The sequence below is a fragment of the Xiphophorus couchianus genome, chromosome 14, assembly GCF_001444195.1.
Source record: "Xiphophorus couchianus chromosome 14, X_couchianus-1.0, whole genome shotgun sequence".
In the NCBI taxonomy this organism is placed as follows: domain Eukaryota; kingdom Metazoa; phylum Chordata; class Actinopteri; order Cyprinodontiformes; family Poeciliidae; genus Xiphophorus; species Xiphophorus couchianus.
The window spans coordinates 12,727,432-12,746,098 of NC_040241.1; the positions used below are offsets into that span (position 1 = coordinate 12,727,432).

Consider the following 18,667-nt stretch of genomic DNA (forward strand, 5'->3'; position numbering starts at 1 on the left):
CATAGATGGGTCTAAGATTAATGTTTTGTAAATAAACACTACAGGTGTGTTTTGGCTTAATGAATACCATGTAAAAAGACCTAATCTCCATGGTTAGGCACAATGGAGGATCTATGATGCCATTGCTCTTCCAAAGACCAATGGAATCTCCAGGACATTTTAAATAGAAATCTGAAAACCTTTGCCCAAAAATTCAAAATGGGTCATCACAGCATGAAGAACCAAAGCAAAGGGGAAAAAAATCAAAGAAATGGGTTACATACAAAATCAACTTTCGTCCATGAATATCTAGTACTTCCATTCTGGAAGTGTTTACAGTTAAACTCCTGATATGCTTAAGCATACTCACATTTGCACAAAATGAAGGTAAACATCAGACTTCAGTTTGCTCCCTTAGAAAACAGTTTAATTCAAATCTGCACATAAAACACATACTTACATAAAGTATAAATGTTGACCCACATTAGTGTAACCCAACACACCTCCAACATACCTCACAGTAAAACAGTCCACTTAATGCAAACTGACTTTGGCCAAAACTGAATCCACTTCATGATAGTCGTTTTGCACCTTCTTATGATAAAAAGTGAACATGACAAAAATAATAAACATTGACCACATTCTGTAGTGTGACTAAAGGCTGGTGTCTTTTTGTGTCTTAGACACACAAAAACCACAAGATGCAAACGATCTTGTTTTCTTCTGATGCTAAGTAGTGTGCAAATCTGATGGCAGGCAGATGGTTCTAAAATGTAAATCCTAGCTTTTTGGTGAATTTGCTCCTCCTCGAGGGACTATAATCAATGATTCAAGGCTTTCATCTTTTAGTCCTGAACAATAAAACACAGAATGCTTTTAAAAGCACTCGTACTTTGAGCAACAAATGTTTAGGGAATGTTCATCTGTGAGCTTATCAAATACAAAATCCTGAAAATGGAGGTTAATGAAGAAAATAAAGTCTTTTGTACACCAACACCGTTGGCCCGAGCCAATAAAACAGTGAAACAACGTATAAAATAAAATGGTAAATAAAATATAAAAACAAGAATTAGTGTAGCCAACATCATATATCAAGTATTTGTAATACATAATACATTTATAAATCAGACCAAAAAAGGAATGCAGTTCTGAAAAAGTGTCACTAGAGGTCAGCAAATATCCATGCTCAGATATCCTGTTAAACATTTGATTTATCTCAAGTTAAAATGTTTTGCTTTGTTGACTAAGACTGAAAAAACGTTAAAAAAAACAAACATTTACCTTCAGTTAAATTCCTCTCTGAGTCCAGCAAAGCAGCAACAGTGGTAAACATGTCAAAAATTACTAAAAAAAAAAAACAAAAAAAAAACCTCAGTTACATTCTCATCATGCTTCTCTCTTACGAAGCCTCTCAGTAAGAAATGACAGATCGTTTTTAATCTACTGTGGGCTTATATGAGTCCTGTGGCCTTGATGCGTTTTCAGCATCAGAACAGCAAAACATCTGCCTCCGTCGTCAGAAGCTGAAACCATTCCTGCAAAGTTTCTTTGAACAGCTGTTAATTCACAATCAATCTGTTGCATTTGTCAGAAAATAGCTCAGAGAGCTCCGTCATCAGTCTCATATCAGGTCGTTTGTGCGCCAAACGTCTATCCGCTCAGTCTCTAGTTAGGCACTCCTCCTCGGTGATGCCCTGAGCCCTCAGCTCCTCCAGGACGTTGTCCAGGTGACCTGGGTCGGGGTACCCATGGCCCGTGAGGTTGGAGCCGAATTCGGTCTTGTGGTGCACCTCGTTCCAGATCACTGTGTCGGACTCGCCGGTTGTGCTGGACGTGCCAACGGAGAAGATGAGCCTGCGGTCCCACGCTACCAGGAGAAGTCTCAGAACCTGAGCAAGGAAATTAAAAGTGAAGTTTGCTCACTGGGTAATTATTGTGCTAGTAAAGTCATAAGGAAGAGGACATGTTTATTTACCTTGCGACCCTTCTCACTGTCGGGGAGATAACAGTGTCTGGGGAAACCACGTGCTGTGAACGGTTTTCCTGGATTTGGGTGCTCAGGGCCCTGAAGTACACAACATCCCCAAAATAATAAGCACTAAAATCCCTCTTCTGCTTATATTTCTGCTTTTCAATTATGTTCCGACTCTTACCTGAATGCCAGGCGGGATGTTGTAGATTATGCGGATGGTTTTGCAGTCTGGATGTCCCGGCAGTGAGTGAGGGATCACATGGTACTCCATTTTGCCTGGGGGCTGATTGCCCGTCTTGACCCCGTAGATAGTCTTGCAAGTGGGGCACTGCAGGCTGCCGTCCTTGTTGCCGTTGTTGTACATGGCAACAAGACACTGGAGGTGATACTGGTGACCACACTGTGCCAGACGGCCCACTGACTCGGCACGGGAGATGCCACCCACGCCAGGGCCCTTGTAGCCCGAAGGTCCTGCCAGGGCCTCCATGCAGATGGTGCAGTCCTGACGAGGAAAGATGAGTCAAGTTTGTATTATGAATCCATCCATCTTTGTCCATTTCATTATTTCTGGTGACATTATGACTCTACAATCACAAATTTCAGTGTATTTTATGAATTCATAACTATATTCCCTGATTATGCTGTTAGTTTGGCAAAACCTCTGAGGCTCTCAACGCACAGCGGTATTGACATAGAGGTCTCATTACACCAAGGTGAACTTACTACTTGTAGTGTTATATGGCTTCTTAAAGGAATTATTTGCAGTAATTTTTTTCAGGGTATTCAATGAAAAGGTGGACTCTACTCTCTTTTTACAGTTTGCACATGTTTGGTGTGGGGGATACACCGGACATGCGCTCGTCAGAGAAAATATATCATCCTCTCTATGAAATATGGTATTGGTTGCATCATGCTGTAGGGATGCTTATCTTTACAAGGGATGGGAAGTTAATGAGAAGATATATAGAGCTAAACTCAGGGCAATCCTAAAAACAACTCAACATGTCATTGACCTAAACATTACTCTAATTGTGACAAACTTCTATTACCTTTTAAACAATTAAACTACATGAAGTCAGAAAAAAAAAATATATATATATATTTAACACAAGGCAAACTCACCTCCTCTGGAGGATTTCGGACTTTGTGAAGGTAACGCTTCACCACTTCCTCTGGCGTTTTGCCTGTGAGAAAACAACAACGATAGACCAAGCTTATTATAGGTTTTGTCAGTCAAAAACAACAATGCAGCACAAGCCAAGAGGCCCACCTTTCCGAGCTTGCTTCTTTGTGGTTTTGCGGCAGCTCTGGCTCAAGCCAGGTACAGGTTTGATGTCACTCTTGCTGACAGGTGGGGGATGAAGTACCAGCTTAGGAGGGCGTGTGAGGCAGACAGGAAGTCCCGCAGCACTCATCAGGATGCCCGTAATACCTGTGAAGTATTACGAGGTTATATTTATCCTGCCTTCAAAATACAGCACCTTGCAAAAGTAGTGAGACACCTTCAACCTTTTCATCTGTACGTCTTATTTGTCAGAAGTAGTTCATAATTGTGAAATGGATGGAAAATTACATATATTTACCATTAAAACTCCAATAATTGTGTAATTAGTTCCCTTGAGTCAATATAGTTTTGTTGTATGTTCCAGATCTGCACATCTAAAGATTGTCTTTCCCGGATAGATTCAACTGAATCCAGCAAATTTCACATCTTGCCTCTTATTATAATTTGGCTTTACATCTGGACTTTGACTAGGCCACTTTAATACCTGAATATAGTTTGAGCGAACCCATTTCGTTGCGTCTGATCAGAGCTCCTTCCATATATTTGCTTTGTCCCCTATGTGTTTTGTGGCCATCAGCAAACAGAACTTTATATGGAACTTCATACAGGTTTTTATTAACAATAACTTTCCACTTGCCCATCCACTTCATAAATATCCCACTACTAAAGCTTTTTTTTTTTTAATTTATTTAATCAAAGCAGTTTAATGTTTTTGATGAGGCCGTTTGTATATTTTTACCTGCCAAGGCAGGATGCACAGGGCTGGATCCATTGAGGTTCTTTACTGGAACTGTTGGCACTCTGAAACACAAGGAAGACACAAACTTCTGTTAATCCGCAGACACACAGCTGCCACAGACAGAAGCCACATGACTAATTGGCCGGGTCAGCTCAGCACAAGGCCGGGCCATCAGATTCTGATGAGTCACACGTAAACAGGTAGAGCTGCAGCTGGCTGCAGCATATGCTCGCTTCCGGTTCAATGCGTGTCACCAGGTTAAGAGGCTTTTTGCCGAGTCATGTGGAGACAGGAGCAGATGCTCCTCGTCAGGACGCGACATACTGTCCTTTAATTCATCCAGATTTACCACTTCAAACTGCTTATGGCTTAACAGTATGATCAAACCCTTGTCTGATTGAGATTTTACTAAAAGGGACTTAATATATGAACCATGCTGCTGGTTATTTTATAAAAGCCAAAAACAAATCATGTACGTCAACTGAGCAACATTAATCATCAGATTAAAAGTTTGCCAATCACAGTTATCAATTTTATGTGAGACAAACTTTTAAGTTAAAAAAAATCTGAATCACCAGCTTTGATTTGTGTTTAATTTACATCATAAGCATGGTAAATCAACATAAGCATCTCTTTCACTGCGTCTGCTCAACATGACGTATAAAATCCACACAAATCTGCAATGTGTCACACAGTCTGTGAGGAACACCAGCTGTCCTGTCTGAGGTGTGTACTTACGGTCTGCCATGTTTAATAACAGTCATCGTCCTAGCTTCAATGCACCAAAGAGTCGAGATGTTTCAACAACAAAATCCACTCGTGGGACTGTTTTTCTTTCTTTAACGCAGCACGTAAACCACCTCTGTCTCTGCTGCACTCGTCCTCCGCTTGTGTGCTACTGCCTTACTTCTCCTCCCTGCTTTTAAAGGGCTAAGCCACCTGGTCCCATCTGTTGATTGAACTCCGTTTAGAGGCCAACGATTGGCAGCGGGAGGGATTACCTGTGAATTATCACGTCACTCTGCCAGGCGGCCTAACGGCTGGCAGATAGAAGCTCAAGCAACAGCACTCAACATCAAAATCAACAGAGATGTAGATATATTTACCACTATAAATGAAGACTGAATGTGAAACATTTCTGGGGCTCATAGATATTAGATTATAATCATAAAATGAGTAACATGTACCTCAATTTCTGTAGCTGTTTCTTCGGGTGTAATAATTTATGCTTCCATCTGTCCTCTATAGTTTTATGCAATCTGTCAAATGCTTGCTAGAGAAAATATGCATTTAGATTTTTATTAAATGTTAGAAATGTTTAAAAAAATTCTTAATTTATGTTTCTTAATTTATGTGCATAAATTAATCATAGGTATGAAAGTCAAATTGTTATGTTTTTGATTGTTTTTATTGACTCATTTGAGTTTTTCCAAAGAGAATTGATCATAAAGCATAAAACAGGAATTGGAAGGTCAACTTTCGATACATAATCAAAGTTATATATACTGTACAACATATTTGGTTTGCACATTTCACTACACTTTTCATAACCATTAACATGCTTCTGGCATAACTCAAGGATATTTTATCACTCTTCACATCAAAAACACTAGAGCTAATTTTAAAACGGTTGATTTCAAAGCACAGAACTGGTTTCCAAGCAGGTCCAAACGGATCTACGTCTGAAAATAATAAAATTATTCCTTAAACTAGTGTGTTTGAGATCCTTGTTCCTTGACTGGAAGAATACTTGAAGGAAAAATATGACTTCATCCAATTAACTGATGTAACATTGAGTTGGGGAAAAAACTCCCTGTGTTGTCCAGTTCTAGTATAGGTCAATCTGATTACACACTGTCACTGAACGCTGTTTACCAACAACACATCTATTGGCTTCTTCAGTTTGTGCCCCTTCCTTACGTTACCCAGAAAGAACATTTTCGTGTCAGGCAGGAAGATGTGAGATATGATGGGAACATTAAAGGAATAGGCGAGAAAATCAGAGAAAGGAAAGGAAGATAAAAAGAGGTGGAAAAGCATGTCACCTAGTCACGTTTGCTTTGATCCTGAACTAATCTTGTAGCATTAAGGCAGCCTCCATCTGCAGCAGTGGATGATGCCAAAACACAAGATGCCGTATGTGGCAGCAGATGCTTTTACAGATGCAAAGCTCATAGCTCAAATTGAAGGGATAAACTCTGGCAGTAGGAGCAGAACAACCAATGAGGGACAAACGATGGACAAACGTCAGACCCGACGTAAAGAGAGAGCAAAAGTGTGTGCAGCAGGTGCAACTTTCGTCACTGTGATAACCTGTGACGCTGGAGAACCCCCCGTCCCCCAGACTTAAACGATTCACTTACAGACCATCTGTTTCATTTCACTACTGTCTCCACCAAACCACATTTAAAACGGAGTTCGTTTTTAACCGCTATCTTTTACCAGACATTCAATGCTAATTCACCGATCTTATAAATTTAATCAAGATCTTCTTCAGCTCATTTGCTCGAATTAACTCCAAGCAATGCAAGCAAGGGCAGCCACAGACAGAATAGATAGATAGAACAGCTGTGCTCACATTTTGAAATCAAAATGTGATTTGTGGAATGAGTTTAGTATGTAAAATAACAAGAAAACAACCTCACTGCTCCCGAGCGCTACATTTTGCCGTCTATTAAAAGATAACACATGCTTTCTATAATCAATGTGCAATCAATGTCTTGAGAAAGGAGAAAATGGTATTTTTGGTTCAGAATCTCCTTAAATCAGGTCAACAATGAGCATCCTTAGCGGTACACCTAAAATATGTGTATGTTGTTTTTAATTTTGACAATCTGTCATGAACTGTTTAATTTCTGTATATTTGCAGCCTAGAAGTGACAAGATAAGAAGCCATGTAAAAATGCAGACAACACTTAGACAATGGAATACGCTAAATTCCCATTTAAGGTTTACACTGAAAAACTTCAATTTTCACAAGTTCACTGTATTTGCAGAACAATTATTTTGTATTTTTTTTCTATTGACTATAAAGCAAAATACAATGGAACTTGAAAGCTATATGTTTCATTGTGTTCAAGTCAACAGCAAACCTGTTGTGAAATAGAGACATAACTAAAATAATTTCCTTTCGCTTAGTCATTAGTGTTACTTTTCTATATTTGAGCCCTGTGACCCACAATGCTTCACTTTGTAAGATTCACGCCTAAGGAGGACGGATGTGCTTCTCAGTCCAAAACGGAAATCTGCACATATACTATATTTTAGTTTATCTTATGTACATTTTTTAATTTTTATTTGTATTTGTTAACATAATATTTCCAGTCTAGTCTAGAAATCAAATCTTAGTAAAGCTCATTTATGATTGTAAAGTAGCAAAAAGTGAAAAAGATCCAGGGGTATGAATATTTCTGTAAGGCGGTGTATTTATGTGCATTTTGGTCAACAAATCCCTTTTCATTTCAAAACCAGCTCCACCAACAGAGAGTGTTACTTTGAACTTTAAGTTTAATTTAATCTCTTGATTTAATCAGAATAAAATAATTAGAATATTTAGTACTACTTAAATATGTTCCTACATCCAACAATCCGTATTACCATCCTGACAACAACTAAAGCTTAGAAATGACACAAACTATGGGTTTAAAGGGTAAAACTTCACCATCTAAGGTTCTACAAATGGAGAAATAGTTGCGGTGAGTGCTGAAGACTGGAGTAATGGGATCACCCTTTATCTGTGACGTTCCACTGGGTTTTACCGCAGCAGCAGGTTCGGCCATCTGCTGCGAAGACAAACACTCTCACCTGCAATGTTTAAAGTCGCAGGCCACCACACAGTGAGCCTGACACAAAATTCACAGATTATCTGAGGTAAAAATATTAAGCCGCATGTTTTTTTTTTGTTTTTTTTATTTAACCGCTCTGTGGCTGTGGAAGTGGTGTGTCATCGGGGCTGTTTTTGGTAATACCAGGATTTATGGAAGTTGGGTCACTGTGCTGGGCCACAGTTGGATTTGGTCACATGGAAATGATCCTCGGCATGAGGTAGTGTCTTATTCATTGATCGCAGCTCAGGCAACTTCTTGGCAGAAACCCACGAGCAGAAAACATGGATCTGAATAATGCCGAATGAAATTGGATATTTTATTCCTTGCCCTCCATTTTCATTTAATTTTGCAGCTGTACATTATTTATAAATATTTTCTAGTGAAAGACAACATTTGGTTATATTTAAAATCAGATTACATGGAGGTAATAGAAACGTCAACATAAACAACCCAAACAGCACGAGCCTTAAACAGGGTAATTGATTTAAAACAGTAACAATAGAGTGAGACAACTAACCAGCGCCCCCTGGCTTTGGCACTTGGCGATAGCGGCATCATTCACTTCACACCTGAAAATCACCTTATGACAAAGATGTCGGGTTATTCCTTTTTCACAGTCAGACTGTGAAAAAGGACGTTTGGGACAATAAATTAGATAGCCTAATTTTTAAAATTACATCTGTTCCAAACTCAAATTTTCAAAGTTTTAAATTCCTTTTTTAAATTTTAGAAGTTCACGGTGAATTTATGACCAATATTTCGACAGTGGCCAGGCTTTAAATATAAACATTTATAAACATCACAGACTATGGATGGATAGATTGGTGGATGGATGACACAACTTTTTTTTTTCAAACTGTTCTTTCCCATACTTCCATACTCAAAACATGGAAAACAGGTGGAAACAGACGGTCAGAACACTGTTTGTCATTGTTTACCTTCTACATGAACTACAGAACCACATCCATTCTTTAACAACATAATTAAACACACTGCTTTTCTATGGATTTATGTTTCTTGCTCAGTGCAGCTTTCTTCACAACTCTACTTTACTGTTATGTAATAATACAACATAATACAACTGTTATGTAAAGTGAACTGTTGTCCAGGGATGAAGCAGACAAATAAAAATCAATAATACTGGACTGTAGGAATGCCCTTTGCACACTGACTAGGAGTAGATTCAGAACTTTAGCAGAGTTGAGTTTTTGCACACAAATCACATCAATAGGTCCAAAACATTTTTGTTTACTGGTGTAAAATGATAGGGAAAGTGGAGTAAATAGTAATCCTTAACCCACAGCCAAGCCAAGCCCAGGCACATTGAAATAAATACAACTCAAACAAAAACATCAAGACATACCTAAATCACTCCTTTTATATTTAACTGAAAACTTATGCTGTACAGAAATATTAGGTACACAAAAAATGTTGATCCTGAGAGACACATGAGATAGCCAGACAATTCTGATAAAAAAACAATTCCAAAATATGGGTAACTATCGACTTACAAACCTTACCGTATGCTGGTTTTATATTTAGTGTTTACCCTTTTTATTATCTTTGGTTCTATTCAAGCATTTTTGAGTGGTTTCATTATTGAACACTTGCATTTCAAACGAGAGCAAACCACTTGTACAAACTCAGCTCCTTCAATATGAATGGCCATCATTGTTTTCTCCTGGATGTGAACAAGCCTGCTGAACTTTGTCTCAAAGATTAAACTCTCACAAATACCAATGAGCACTGATGCAAGACGCCGTGTACAAAGGACTAATTAATAGGGAATCCCTTTAATTGTAATTCCTTACATGATCTGCTGTTTCTCTGAGCTCCCTCAATTTTTATACACAGACAACTAACATGATAAAACATCATCAACAGAATTTTGCTTTGTGAATACTAATTTAATGCCTACGTTCAATCAATTTTATTCCTAGGGTATAGACTATACTTTTACATACAGTGTGTTTGTACTGCGATCATAATTCATTGGCATTCTTTTAAAATGCACATCTTCTGCTTACATTTGGCTGCATACAATAATTTTATCAGGAATGTTGAGAAACAGTTTCTTCTTGTTACAAGCAACTCATTTCACAGGAAACAAAAAATCTACTTTTAAATCAGTATTGTTTACTTAAAAAAAATCTTGAATACTTTTGCAACTTGTGAAACTTCCCAGTTCATGAGTTTTATAAAAGAATATCCCAGTGAATTTGTTTATGTTGTAAATGGGATTCAGCGATACAGAAACGATGAGGGTAAATAGTTTAAGTATAACTTTCATTTTCAATTTCCTAACCTGCTGAACAAATCATTTCACCGCCCTGATCTTCTCCCAAAGTAGTTTTCTTGAGCATATATTAAAACTGTACTGTCTAAATAGAGTACATACTGTATATAGATGAAATCATACATGTACATGCTTTGTATAAAGATATAAACAGTCATTTACTACAGGATGCTTTCATGATGTCCAATAAGAAAGCAGAGTGTTTGAGACATTGCCTTAAATTACATTGGTAGCTATGCCTAAAGTTCACTCAAATGTTGCAAATTAATCTATCAGAAACTTAAGTAGCCATGGGTATGCCCAAATTATTTAAAGGCATCGTAATCTTGGTGCATGTGAACAAAAAAAAACTCTCTCTCTTACTCCCTGGCATTTGCCAAATAGAAATAATTTTGGTAATTCTTGTTGACCTAAAACAGAAAATGTTTAGTGTGAATTGATAAAAGACAGTGACAAAAAGGTTAAGTGTCTTTTAAACCCCAGAATGTAAATATTTGATTTTCTGCTGAAATTGTCTTTGGTTTAAGCAAGGCCAAAAATACATTAGCTTTCTTTAAGGCCAGCTGACTGGCAGGGCGCAGTAACAGTAACAGGGGGGTAGGTTGTGTTGCTCTAAACAACAGTGTCTGAGAAAATGTTGGTCACTACAGCACTTTATCTGGCATCTTGTAAAACGACATTAAATCCAAGGGACAGCAAAGTGGGAAATGTTGGCATTTGTAAAACTGCAATATTGGCAACACCTCAACATACCTTGACACTGATAGCTAGCCCATGCTACACATGATTCACAAATTCACCAAAAACACTCCTACTGTCTAGACTCACTCCTGGCAGTGTGTTTGTGTAAACAAAACTGCTTTTTGATCAAAAACGAAATGACATTTAATATACTTAAACTGTATGCAATTCTCAGTTAAAAGTATGTTGCAATGTTTTCATTTCCTACAAAACAGGTCAACTTTTTAGGAAACGCAGCTGCAAAAGGAAACCAAATTGGCCTTGAGGAAGTAAGGCTCAAATATTTTGTTCATGAAGAACCAAATTGTGCATGAAAACATATGAAAACACTTAAAACAATCTATCTAACAAGAAGTTAAGTACATAGCACAACCTCGCTGCATTGTACGTTTTTCCTACTCACCCGGAGGCAATAAGTGCTCGCGACTGAGCCATGGCGATACGCTGCAGGGCAGGACGACTCAGACCGGCGAGGCTAGACCGTGGCGGCAAGGGGGCCGCACAGGCAGCAGCACCAGATGAAGACACTGGACCGAGAACACGGGCAGAAGGCGACGGCGTGCAGGTGGAGGCGGCAGTGGAGATGAGAACTGGGGCTGGGTTTTGCTGCGTGGGGGCCGAAAAGGAGACGGAGAGGGTGGAGGAAGCTGAGGTTTGAGGCGGAGGGATGGAGGCAGACATGGGAGCTGTAGAGGGTGGAGGAGGTGGCGGAGGAGGTGGGGGGAGAGGAGGAGGTGGGGGACGAGTTGAGGAGATGGAGAGGGCAGCAGTAGCTGGTCCGAGCAGGGAAAGCGAGTGTGTGAAGCTACTTCCAAACCCGAAGGTGTTACTGCCAACGCCACCAGCACCAATAACCCCCATCCCTCCTGGAATTCCCATACCAGTTACATTGTAACCACCAGTTGCCCCAAAACCAGAAGTCCTGTGAGGAGAGAGAGATCTTGATGACAGCGATGGGGGGCGGGGGAGAGTCAGAGAATAAGAGCTTCCTGGGATGGGGTAGCTGTTTAATTTGGGACTGGGTGGCTTAGTCTGTGGTGGTCTTCGGCCCAGAGTGTGGGCAGTCGACATTGTTCCTGCTTTGAGACTTAGCACCAACATACACTGTTGACAGGCGCAGGGTTGTCCCAAAGAAGTGATTGCCGAAGCGGGAAGTGCCCCGCTTGGGTAAGCGCTCCCATTTCCAATCCCACTGCTGCTCATCCTCATCCCCATGCCTACACCGGAAACGTCAACGCCGAGCAGTCCTCCATAGCCGGGCATAGATGCAGGTCCCCATGCGTGATGGGATCTGGGTAAGGGTCCAGACACCAGTGGGTATGCCAGATCGGCGCGTCTCTGGATCCGTCGGCAGCGCTGCGTCTGCCCATTGATTTGGGTCATGCTTTCAAAGTCAATCAGGTAGCAAAACCCCAGCGGCGCCAGGTCCAGCCAGGGCTGCTGGCGATCACGAGCTGCCTGGATGGCGATGCCCACCTCTGTGTCGTATGCTGTCCAACTGCCAGCGTCGTTCTCCCACTCCCACAACCAGCCTTGGCCTGGTGCTGTGGTGGGATCGTAGAAGCTACGTCGAACAGGTCGAAGGGTACCTGAAGCAAGAATCACACCACAGGTAGTAGGACTGTATCTGTCAGGAAGATAATTTATTACTTCCTGTCACGGTTGGATGAACCCTACCTGTGTTGCACCATATATACTGTATATTCGTTGAATATTGATGGAATTGATTGTTATCACCCTTTTTTCCTCACTAGTCTCTGTCTTTTCCATCCTCTGAATGTCAACAAAACTCTACCTGAGCTAAGAACTATATCTAGTGAAGGTAGAATGGAAAATCCCTTTGGCTACACATAATATTTTTAAAGATAACTTGATTCCATGGTACTTGCAATGTTTATCCTACCAAATATTGCAGCAAGGTAATATTTTATACTTTGATATTATAGTGACGGTTGTCATTGAACAGATTTCACAGCGTTGTACCCTCAGCCTTCCTTAACACTTTCTTTCTAAGGAGCCAAACTTCCTTGGAATGTTTTTAAACTCTTAGTGTCGATCAATAGTTTTCTGAAGGTATTTTAATGTATTATTTTATTCGTCTTTATATTTTCACACAAAATACAGACTTTGTAGCTGATCATCACCTCATAAAGTTCAATGTGTTCAAGAAACACATATTGAACAATATGTGGACATTTGGAAAACAAACAAAAAGCTAAATATTATTTGAAGGTTAAATCTTTTACAATTAGGAGAAAATCCACAAAAGGCATTTCATTGGACCTGAATGGCGCAACTTCCTCCTAGAGATTCAAAAAATGTTCTGTGTGGATGTGTTCACTTGGTTGTAAATACCTGAAGTTTCTCAAATTCCTCTTATCTGCATATTGATAGATTCAGCAAGAGAAATGTGATAAAATACCACAAATCCCTCTGAGTATTGTTCTTTAAAAAAAAAAAAAAGAAAGTTAAATGCTGAAAAAGTTGTCCAAAGCATTATTTATTATTTTCTCTTCTTTATAAGAATTCCTCCCAAATTATTCAAACTAAAGGTAACATGCTGACAGCTCGTAACTACTCCACACATCCTCACTTGAAAAGAGTCCATGCAGTGATGTTATCTCTCCTGACTACTAAACAAACAGCATGCAGTTGTATGACAGGAGGTAGACACAATTTACTGCACTGCTATTTGCACTGAACAAGCAGAATGTAGCCCAGACTAAAATCAACAAGGATTTTATTTACTTGCTGTGAGTCTGGGCAAACATGTTGCCCCTGGTAACAACGCTGTGTTCTGGATTGTGACTAGCTGAAGGCCTTGATTTGTTACAGATGGATGAGCTGGTGAGGTAGAAATGTTTGAAAATACAAAATAGTTCCATCATACGTGTCTGTGAGCCTGTTTTCTTGTTCTGTTCCTATCACAATGTGAAGAATGTGATCCCAAACAATTTTATGACCTGAATTTAGCATAATTAGTGAAGAAATCTGATACAATCAGCAATTCATGAATCTTTTACACTGTCTTCGTCTCTGTGTGGATTTGCAAACTGCAGTCTGGCTTTTCTATGTTTCTTTTTAAGCAATTCCTTCTCACCGTGTGGCCTTTCAGTCCTTGTTGGTACAGAATACATTTCACTGTGGACAATGACACTGCTCATTTTAGACCAAATACATCCACAGGCGTTCCTCCACTTAACTCAAATGTGTCAGTTTTCCTATCAGAAGTGCCCAAAGCCATGGCAGCGTCATCTTGACATTTCTTCCTTGATTCTGTATGTAAACTTCAGATTTTGAAATCGTTAATAAATAAATATCTGACATATTATTTCTCTCGTTTACTGTTGCATTTAGCTTCAACATGAGATTCTTTCAGATTTTGTTTCCATGGGCCTTTTAAATCGGCACATCTCAGATTCAAATTCTTCAAAGATTAATTGTAAATAGCGATGCATGTTGGCAGGAGAGGTCTCTTGCAGAGGTCTGTATTATAGTGAATTTGAAGAAGAATGGCTACATGGCTACAGAAGAATATTTCTTTATCAAAAATCTGTTTTTGTGTAACTTTTTCCTAATTTTTATAATGGATTTAACCCCTTGAAATATTTCCGGCTGGGTGTTAAGTTTGACTTACTTATGGAAAATTAAATACATTAACTTTTCAGAGATATTTTAATGTAGCCAAATGCTAAATGTTTGAAATTAACACAAAGGTGTTATGTAATCCCATTTGAGGCCCATTCTTCAGACAATTTCGTTCCCACATGGGCCCCATATGTAAATACTAACTGGGTATTTTAAAGAAAATATTAAATAAAAAGCAATGCGTGGAGTCAAAACGCTATTTACGCGTGCGATTATGCAAATCACATGGAAACAAACCCAACAAGACATCAAATCAACAGAGGACAAATCCATGCAAGACAATTTCCCCAGAGAATCCAAACAAGAGCGTTACGATGGGAAGAAATGAGAAAAGGCCTTTCGCTTCCATGTCACTGTTCCACCCAAAGTCGCTCTCCTCTGACTCTCACCTGTGTCTTGTCGGAATTGGTGCATGGAATGTAAATCGATGATGTAGGGCGAGAGGCGAGAGTCCACTTGGCCGAGGACCACGCTACCACACCGCGGGTCGCTCCGGATGACTGCCTCGATGTGGTGACATACAGCCGGGCTGTACGGCCGCCAGCGTCCGTGCTCGTTCAGCCATTCCCATACCACCACGGCGGACGCTAATAACATCCTACTCCTGCAGACACAAAGCACAAATAAGCGCAACAACAGCTGGGCATAAGAGCGACAATGAACCTCGAGAGGTGTTGGCGGCGGTGGGGGTATTTAAAGACACCCTGCAGCCGCCTCTACGTGCATCCTTGTGCAAGGCGGCTTTGCATCCATCTTGCAACCTAAACGCGTCCTCTGGATGCGGATATAAGCGCACATTGCGGAATGACAGTCCGTGCAAAGTGTACCTTCCATGTTTGTAGTCTGATGTATGCAGCAGTCAGCGGGCCCAGTGTTTTTCCCTGGAAGAGACACAGAGGTTTTCAGGTTCCGAGGAGCCTGCTCGCAGGATGGTTGCATCTTACTCCCTATGCAGATGAGTGACGTCTGCTGAAATCATTTCTTTGGAACAGTCAAGTTTGGGTGAGAGAGGAAGACGCAAACTGAATGCACCAGCCCATATAAATAAGCCACAGGTATATTCTGACTGTGATTGTGGAAAAGCACGTTTATGTATCGGTAGATCGTCCTGATTTTCCACGACCATTGTCTTCGCCGTTAAGAGGAATTGCAGAAATGTTGAAATATAATTGTGTGAGAACTGAGAACATTTGCTCAATTAATAAGGTCGTTTAATAAGCAAATCCTTACTACAATTAAGTTAATCTGTTACACCTCCATAAAATAGCTTCATATAAAAATAAATATCACTTCCTTTACAGAACGCCCAGTATCCAATCAGAATCTAGGAAGAGCCTCTCTGACCAATCAGAAACTGATGTCATATCTATACTTATCAGTTTCTATGTAGCAAAAACAAATTTGTCCGTGTCATACTATGCTAGCGACATATTTTTTTAAAATATATATTATAAGAAATTATGCATAGCTAAAAGAAAAGAAAAAAAAGAAAGTCGTGGAGATGCCGGGGATTGAACCCGGGACCTCATACATGCGAAGCATGCGCTCTACCACTGAGCTACATCCCCATTGGTAGACGCGATTTCAACTTTGTAATATAAAGGTAGCGACAATGACGTCTGAGTTAGAAAAGTTATTTACTATAACATCTTTTTTATGATGTCAGACAGGAACAGAGAATACTATCGGGGGGGAAAATAACTAATAAAAATAACTACATATAAACACAATATTTGTTTATACTTATTTTTTTTAAATGGGCTGCAAAATTGCATTATTAATCTATGTGTTTAAAAAGAACTTATCTAAAATTAAGAATTTACCAAAACAAATGGAGAAAAAGAAAAATATTCTGAAATAAAAGGTAAGACATTTTTAAAGTTAGTATAACTTTTAAAAATAATAATGAAAAGAACACTACAGTAGAATGAAAATGTGTATATTTGAAAGATTGGTCAAGAAAAATCCAATAGCTTTAATTATTTTGAAAAGTTTATTTAAAAAGAATTCAATTATGAAATAAAAACATTCAAATTTGTAGTTTATTTTGTTTTTTAGCGACATATACATCATGAGCATGTGACAGACAGTTGAGCATATTGACACCTTGTTTCAAAGTGTTACTCTCTAGAGAATACAGCAACAAAAAGCCTTTATTTTACTATGAAATATTCACCTTTTGAGTAGTTGTTACTCTTTTACAATATATATAGTCAAAGAGAGTCAATCACTACTGAGAAAATATTATGAACCCGTTTACATTGAAAAGCTAGACATATATCTTTTTGTTTCCTAAAAAAATATTTTAAAGTCCAAAATGAGAAACTTTACACAAACTTTACAAGAACCATATAAATGCATATTTATAACAGCTTCATTCAGCCATTGTGTTTTCCCCTGACGTGTCAACACTAAAGGCATGAAGATAAAAGATGCACCATTATGAGGCTGAAGCTGTGCTGGCACTGTTTTCTAAATTAGATTTTTATTTTCAAATGGTATGACCTCCTCCCTGGCTTACTTGAAATTGTGATCCTTTTCTTTATAAATAGCCCATTTTCACACCTCCCTGCTTTATAAATTCTGCTCGTTTTCACAGTACAGTCACATCACCGCCCTGACTCTCATCTTCTTTCTGTTCCGACCAGATAGCACTTCCAGAGAACTGCTTTAGGTCTATCAACAATCCAGTCCCACCACTTGCTTCTGCTTTACCTTGTTCGTTTAACTCTTTCTCCTGCTTATCCCCCACCTCCTCATTCTCTTCTGGTTTATTATCTAGCAGCCTATCTTCCTCCCCTGCTTCTGAACTTTCTGCATCTGAGTTATCTCCTTCGTTCTCCTTTGTGCTACCACTGTGGTCCACACTATCCTCCTCTTGTTCATTCTCTCCATCCGTGCCACTCCCGTCACTCTGGTGCTGACTGTCTCCAGACTCCACTGCTCCCTCCTCGTCCTCAATTTCCTCCATCTCTTCCTCGTCATCATGTCCGCGAGGCCACATCTGGATTCCAAGATGTGTTTCCACAGCTAGTGCTGCGGACCTCACCCGGTCCCTGACCCCATCTTTCTTGTATATTATGTTCCGGACTGTGTATTGGTTATTTGCCTCCTGGTTCAGTTTCTTGTAGAAGAAAACCAGCAGTACAATTAGGACCAACAGGAGGATTGAAAGAATCGCCACAGTGGTGCTGGACATTTTCCTGAGGTGAGAAGAGGAAAGAGATTTAAAATAATTAAAACCATGAAAATTAAGCTGCTTAAACTTCCTTATGATTTTTAAAAAAAAAAAGTTTGTTACTGGGACATTATCCATATTCTAGTTAAGCTACAAAGTACAGGAACACTGTCAAATTTATGCTATAAGTGTTAGTTAAACTTTTTTACATGCAACCCGAACTGCTTTTCTGTATATAACATAAAGATGTAAAAATATAAGTTCCAGTGATTAGGTTTGACAAAAAATGTTTACATTTCAATTTAAGAATCAAAGTGAAATGAATAAAATCTAAAGTGGGAGCTGAAGAAAGCAAAGGCAACTGTTTAGATTAAGGAAAGATTGCAGTAGCAGTCCTGCGTGTAAAAAATATTATGTTGTTTTTTATTGTGATCACTCAGTTTTGTTTTTTTCTCTTCCTGCAGGTTTAGAGGCAGACTACCAGGGTGCTGACTTGTGTTGTTTCAGTGCTTCATTCTCTCCTCTGCTCTTGTCCTCTTTTGTCCTTTAGACTTTCCCCCCATCTTTCTACCATTGTTTACTCCCTTTTTTTCTGTTTCTGTGTCCATTATGTTTGAGATAAACCCAAAGCGATTTCTAAAACAGTTTCTCATAGACATCAAGTGGAGCATAATGGTGAAAGCTGACGATAAAAATTCTACACATCTATTTCATGACGAGCAAAGAAACAGAATAATTGGGAACATTGTTTGCTGGTTTGGACAGACATTTTTCAAGCTATGTTCTGTCTAAAGGTTTTAGGCAGTTAAGATCCTACCTGCAGTATAAAGCTCCTGTATTGTCCTAATTTTGAATTAAGGTAGATTAGTTGGTTCCAGAAGCTGAAGCAAGTCCAATATTGGCCTAAACCAATTGAGATTTCAGGCATCTTAAAGCAACATCAGCCTCAAAAAGTCATATTGAAGTCTATGCAAGAATTGTTTTACGAACATTTCATTGTTG

General features: G+C 39.2%; 1 protein-coding gene and 1 non-coding gene across 2 annotated transcripts; both read right to left on the bottom strand.

Annotated features, from left to right (window-relative positions):
• Positions 1-384: 384 nt before the first annotated feature.
• Positions 385-15,546, bottom strand: dtx4a (deltex 4, E3 ubiquitin ligase a). Its single transcript, XM_028039247.1, has 9 exons — positions 15,315-15,546; positions 14,877-15,091; positions 11,243-12,428; positions 3,976-4,037; positions 3,222-3,383; positions 3,074-3,135; positions 2,133-2,453; positions 1,955-2,044; positions 385-1,868 (listed from the first exon to the last, which is right to left on the bottom strand). The coding sequence occupies exons 2-9, from the start codon at positions 15,082-15,084 to the stop codon at positions 1,638-1,640; spliced, it is 2,322 nt and encodes a 773-aa protein (XP_027895048.1). The 5' UTR covers positions 15,085-15,091; positions 15,315-15,546; the 3' UTR covers positions 385-1,637.
• Positions 15,547-15,983: 437 nt separating this feature from the next.
• Positions 15,984-16,055, bottom strand: trnaa-cgc (transfer RNA alanine (anticodon CGC)). Its single transcript has one exon. It is a non-coding gene; the product is annotated as a tRNA-Ala (tRNA).
• Between the last annotated feature and the right edge of the window lie 2,612 nt (positions 16,056-18,667).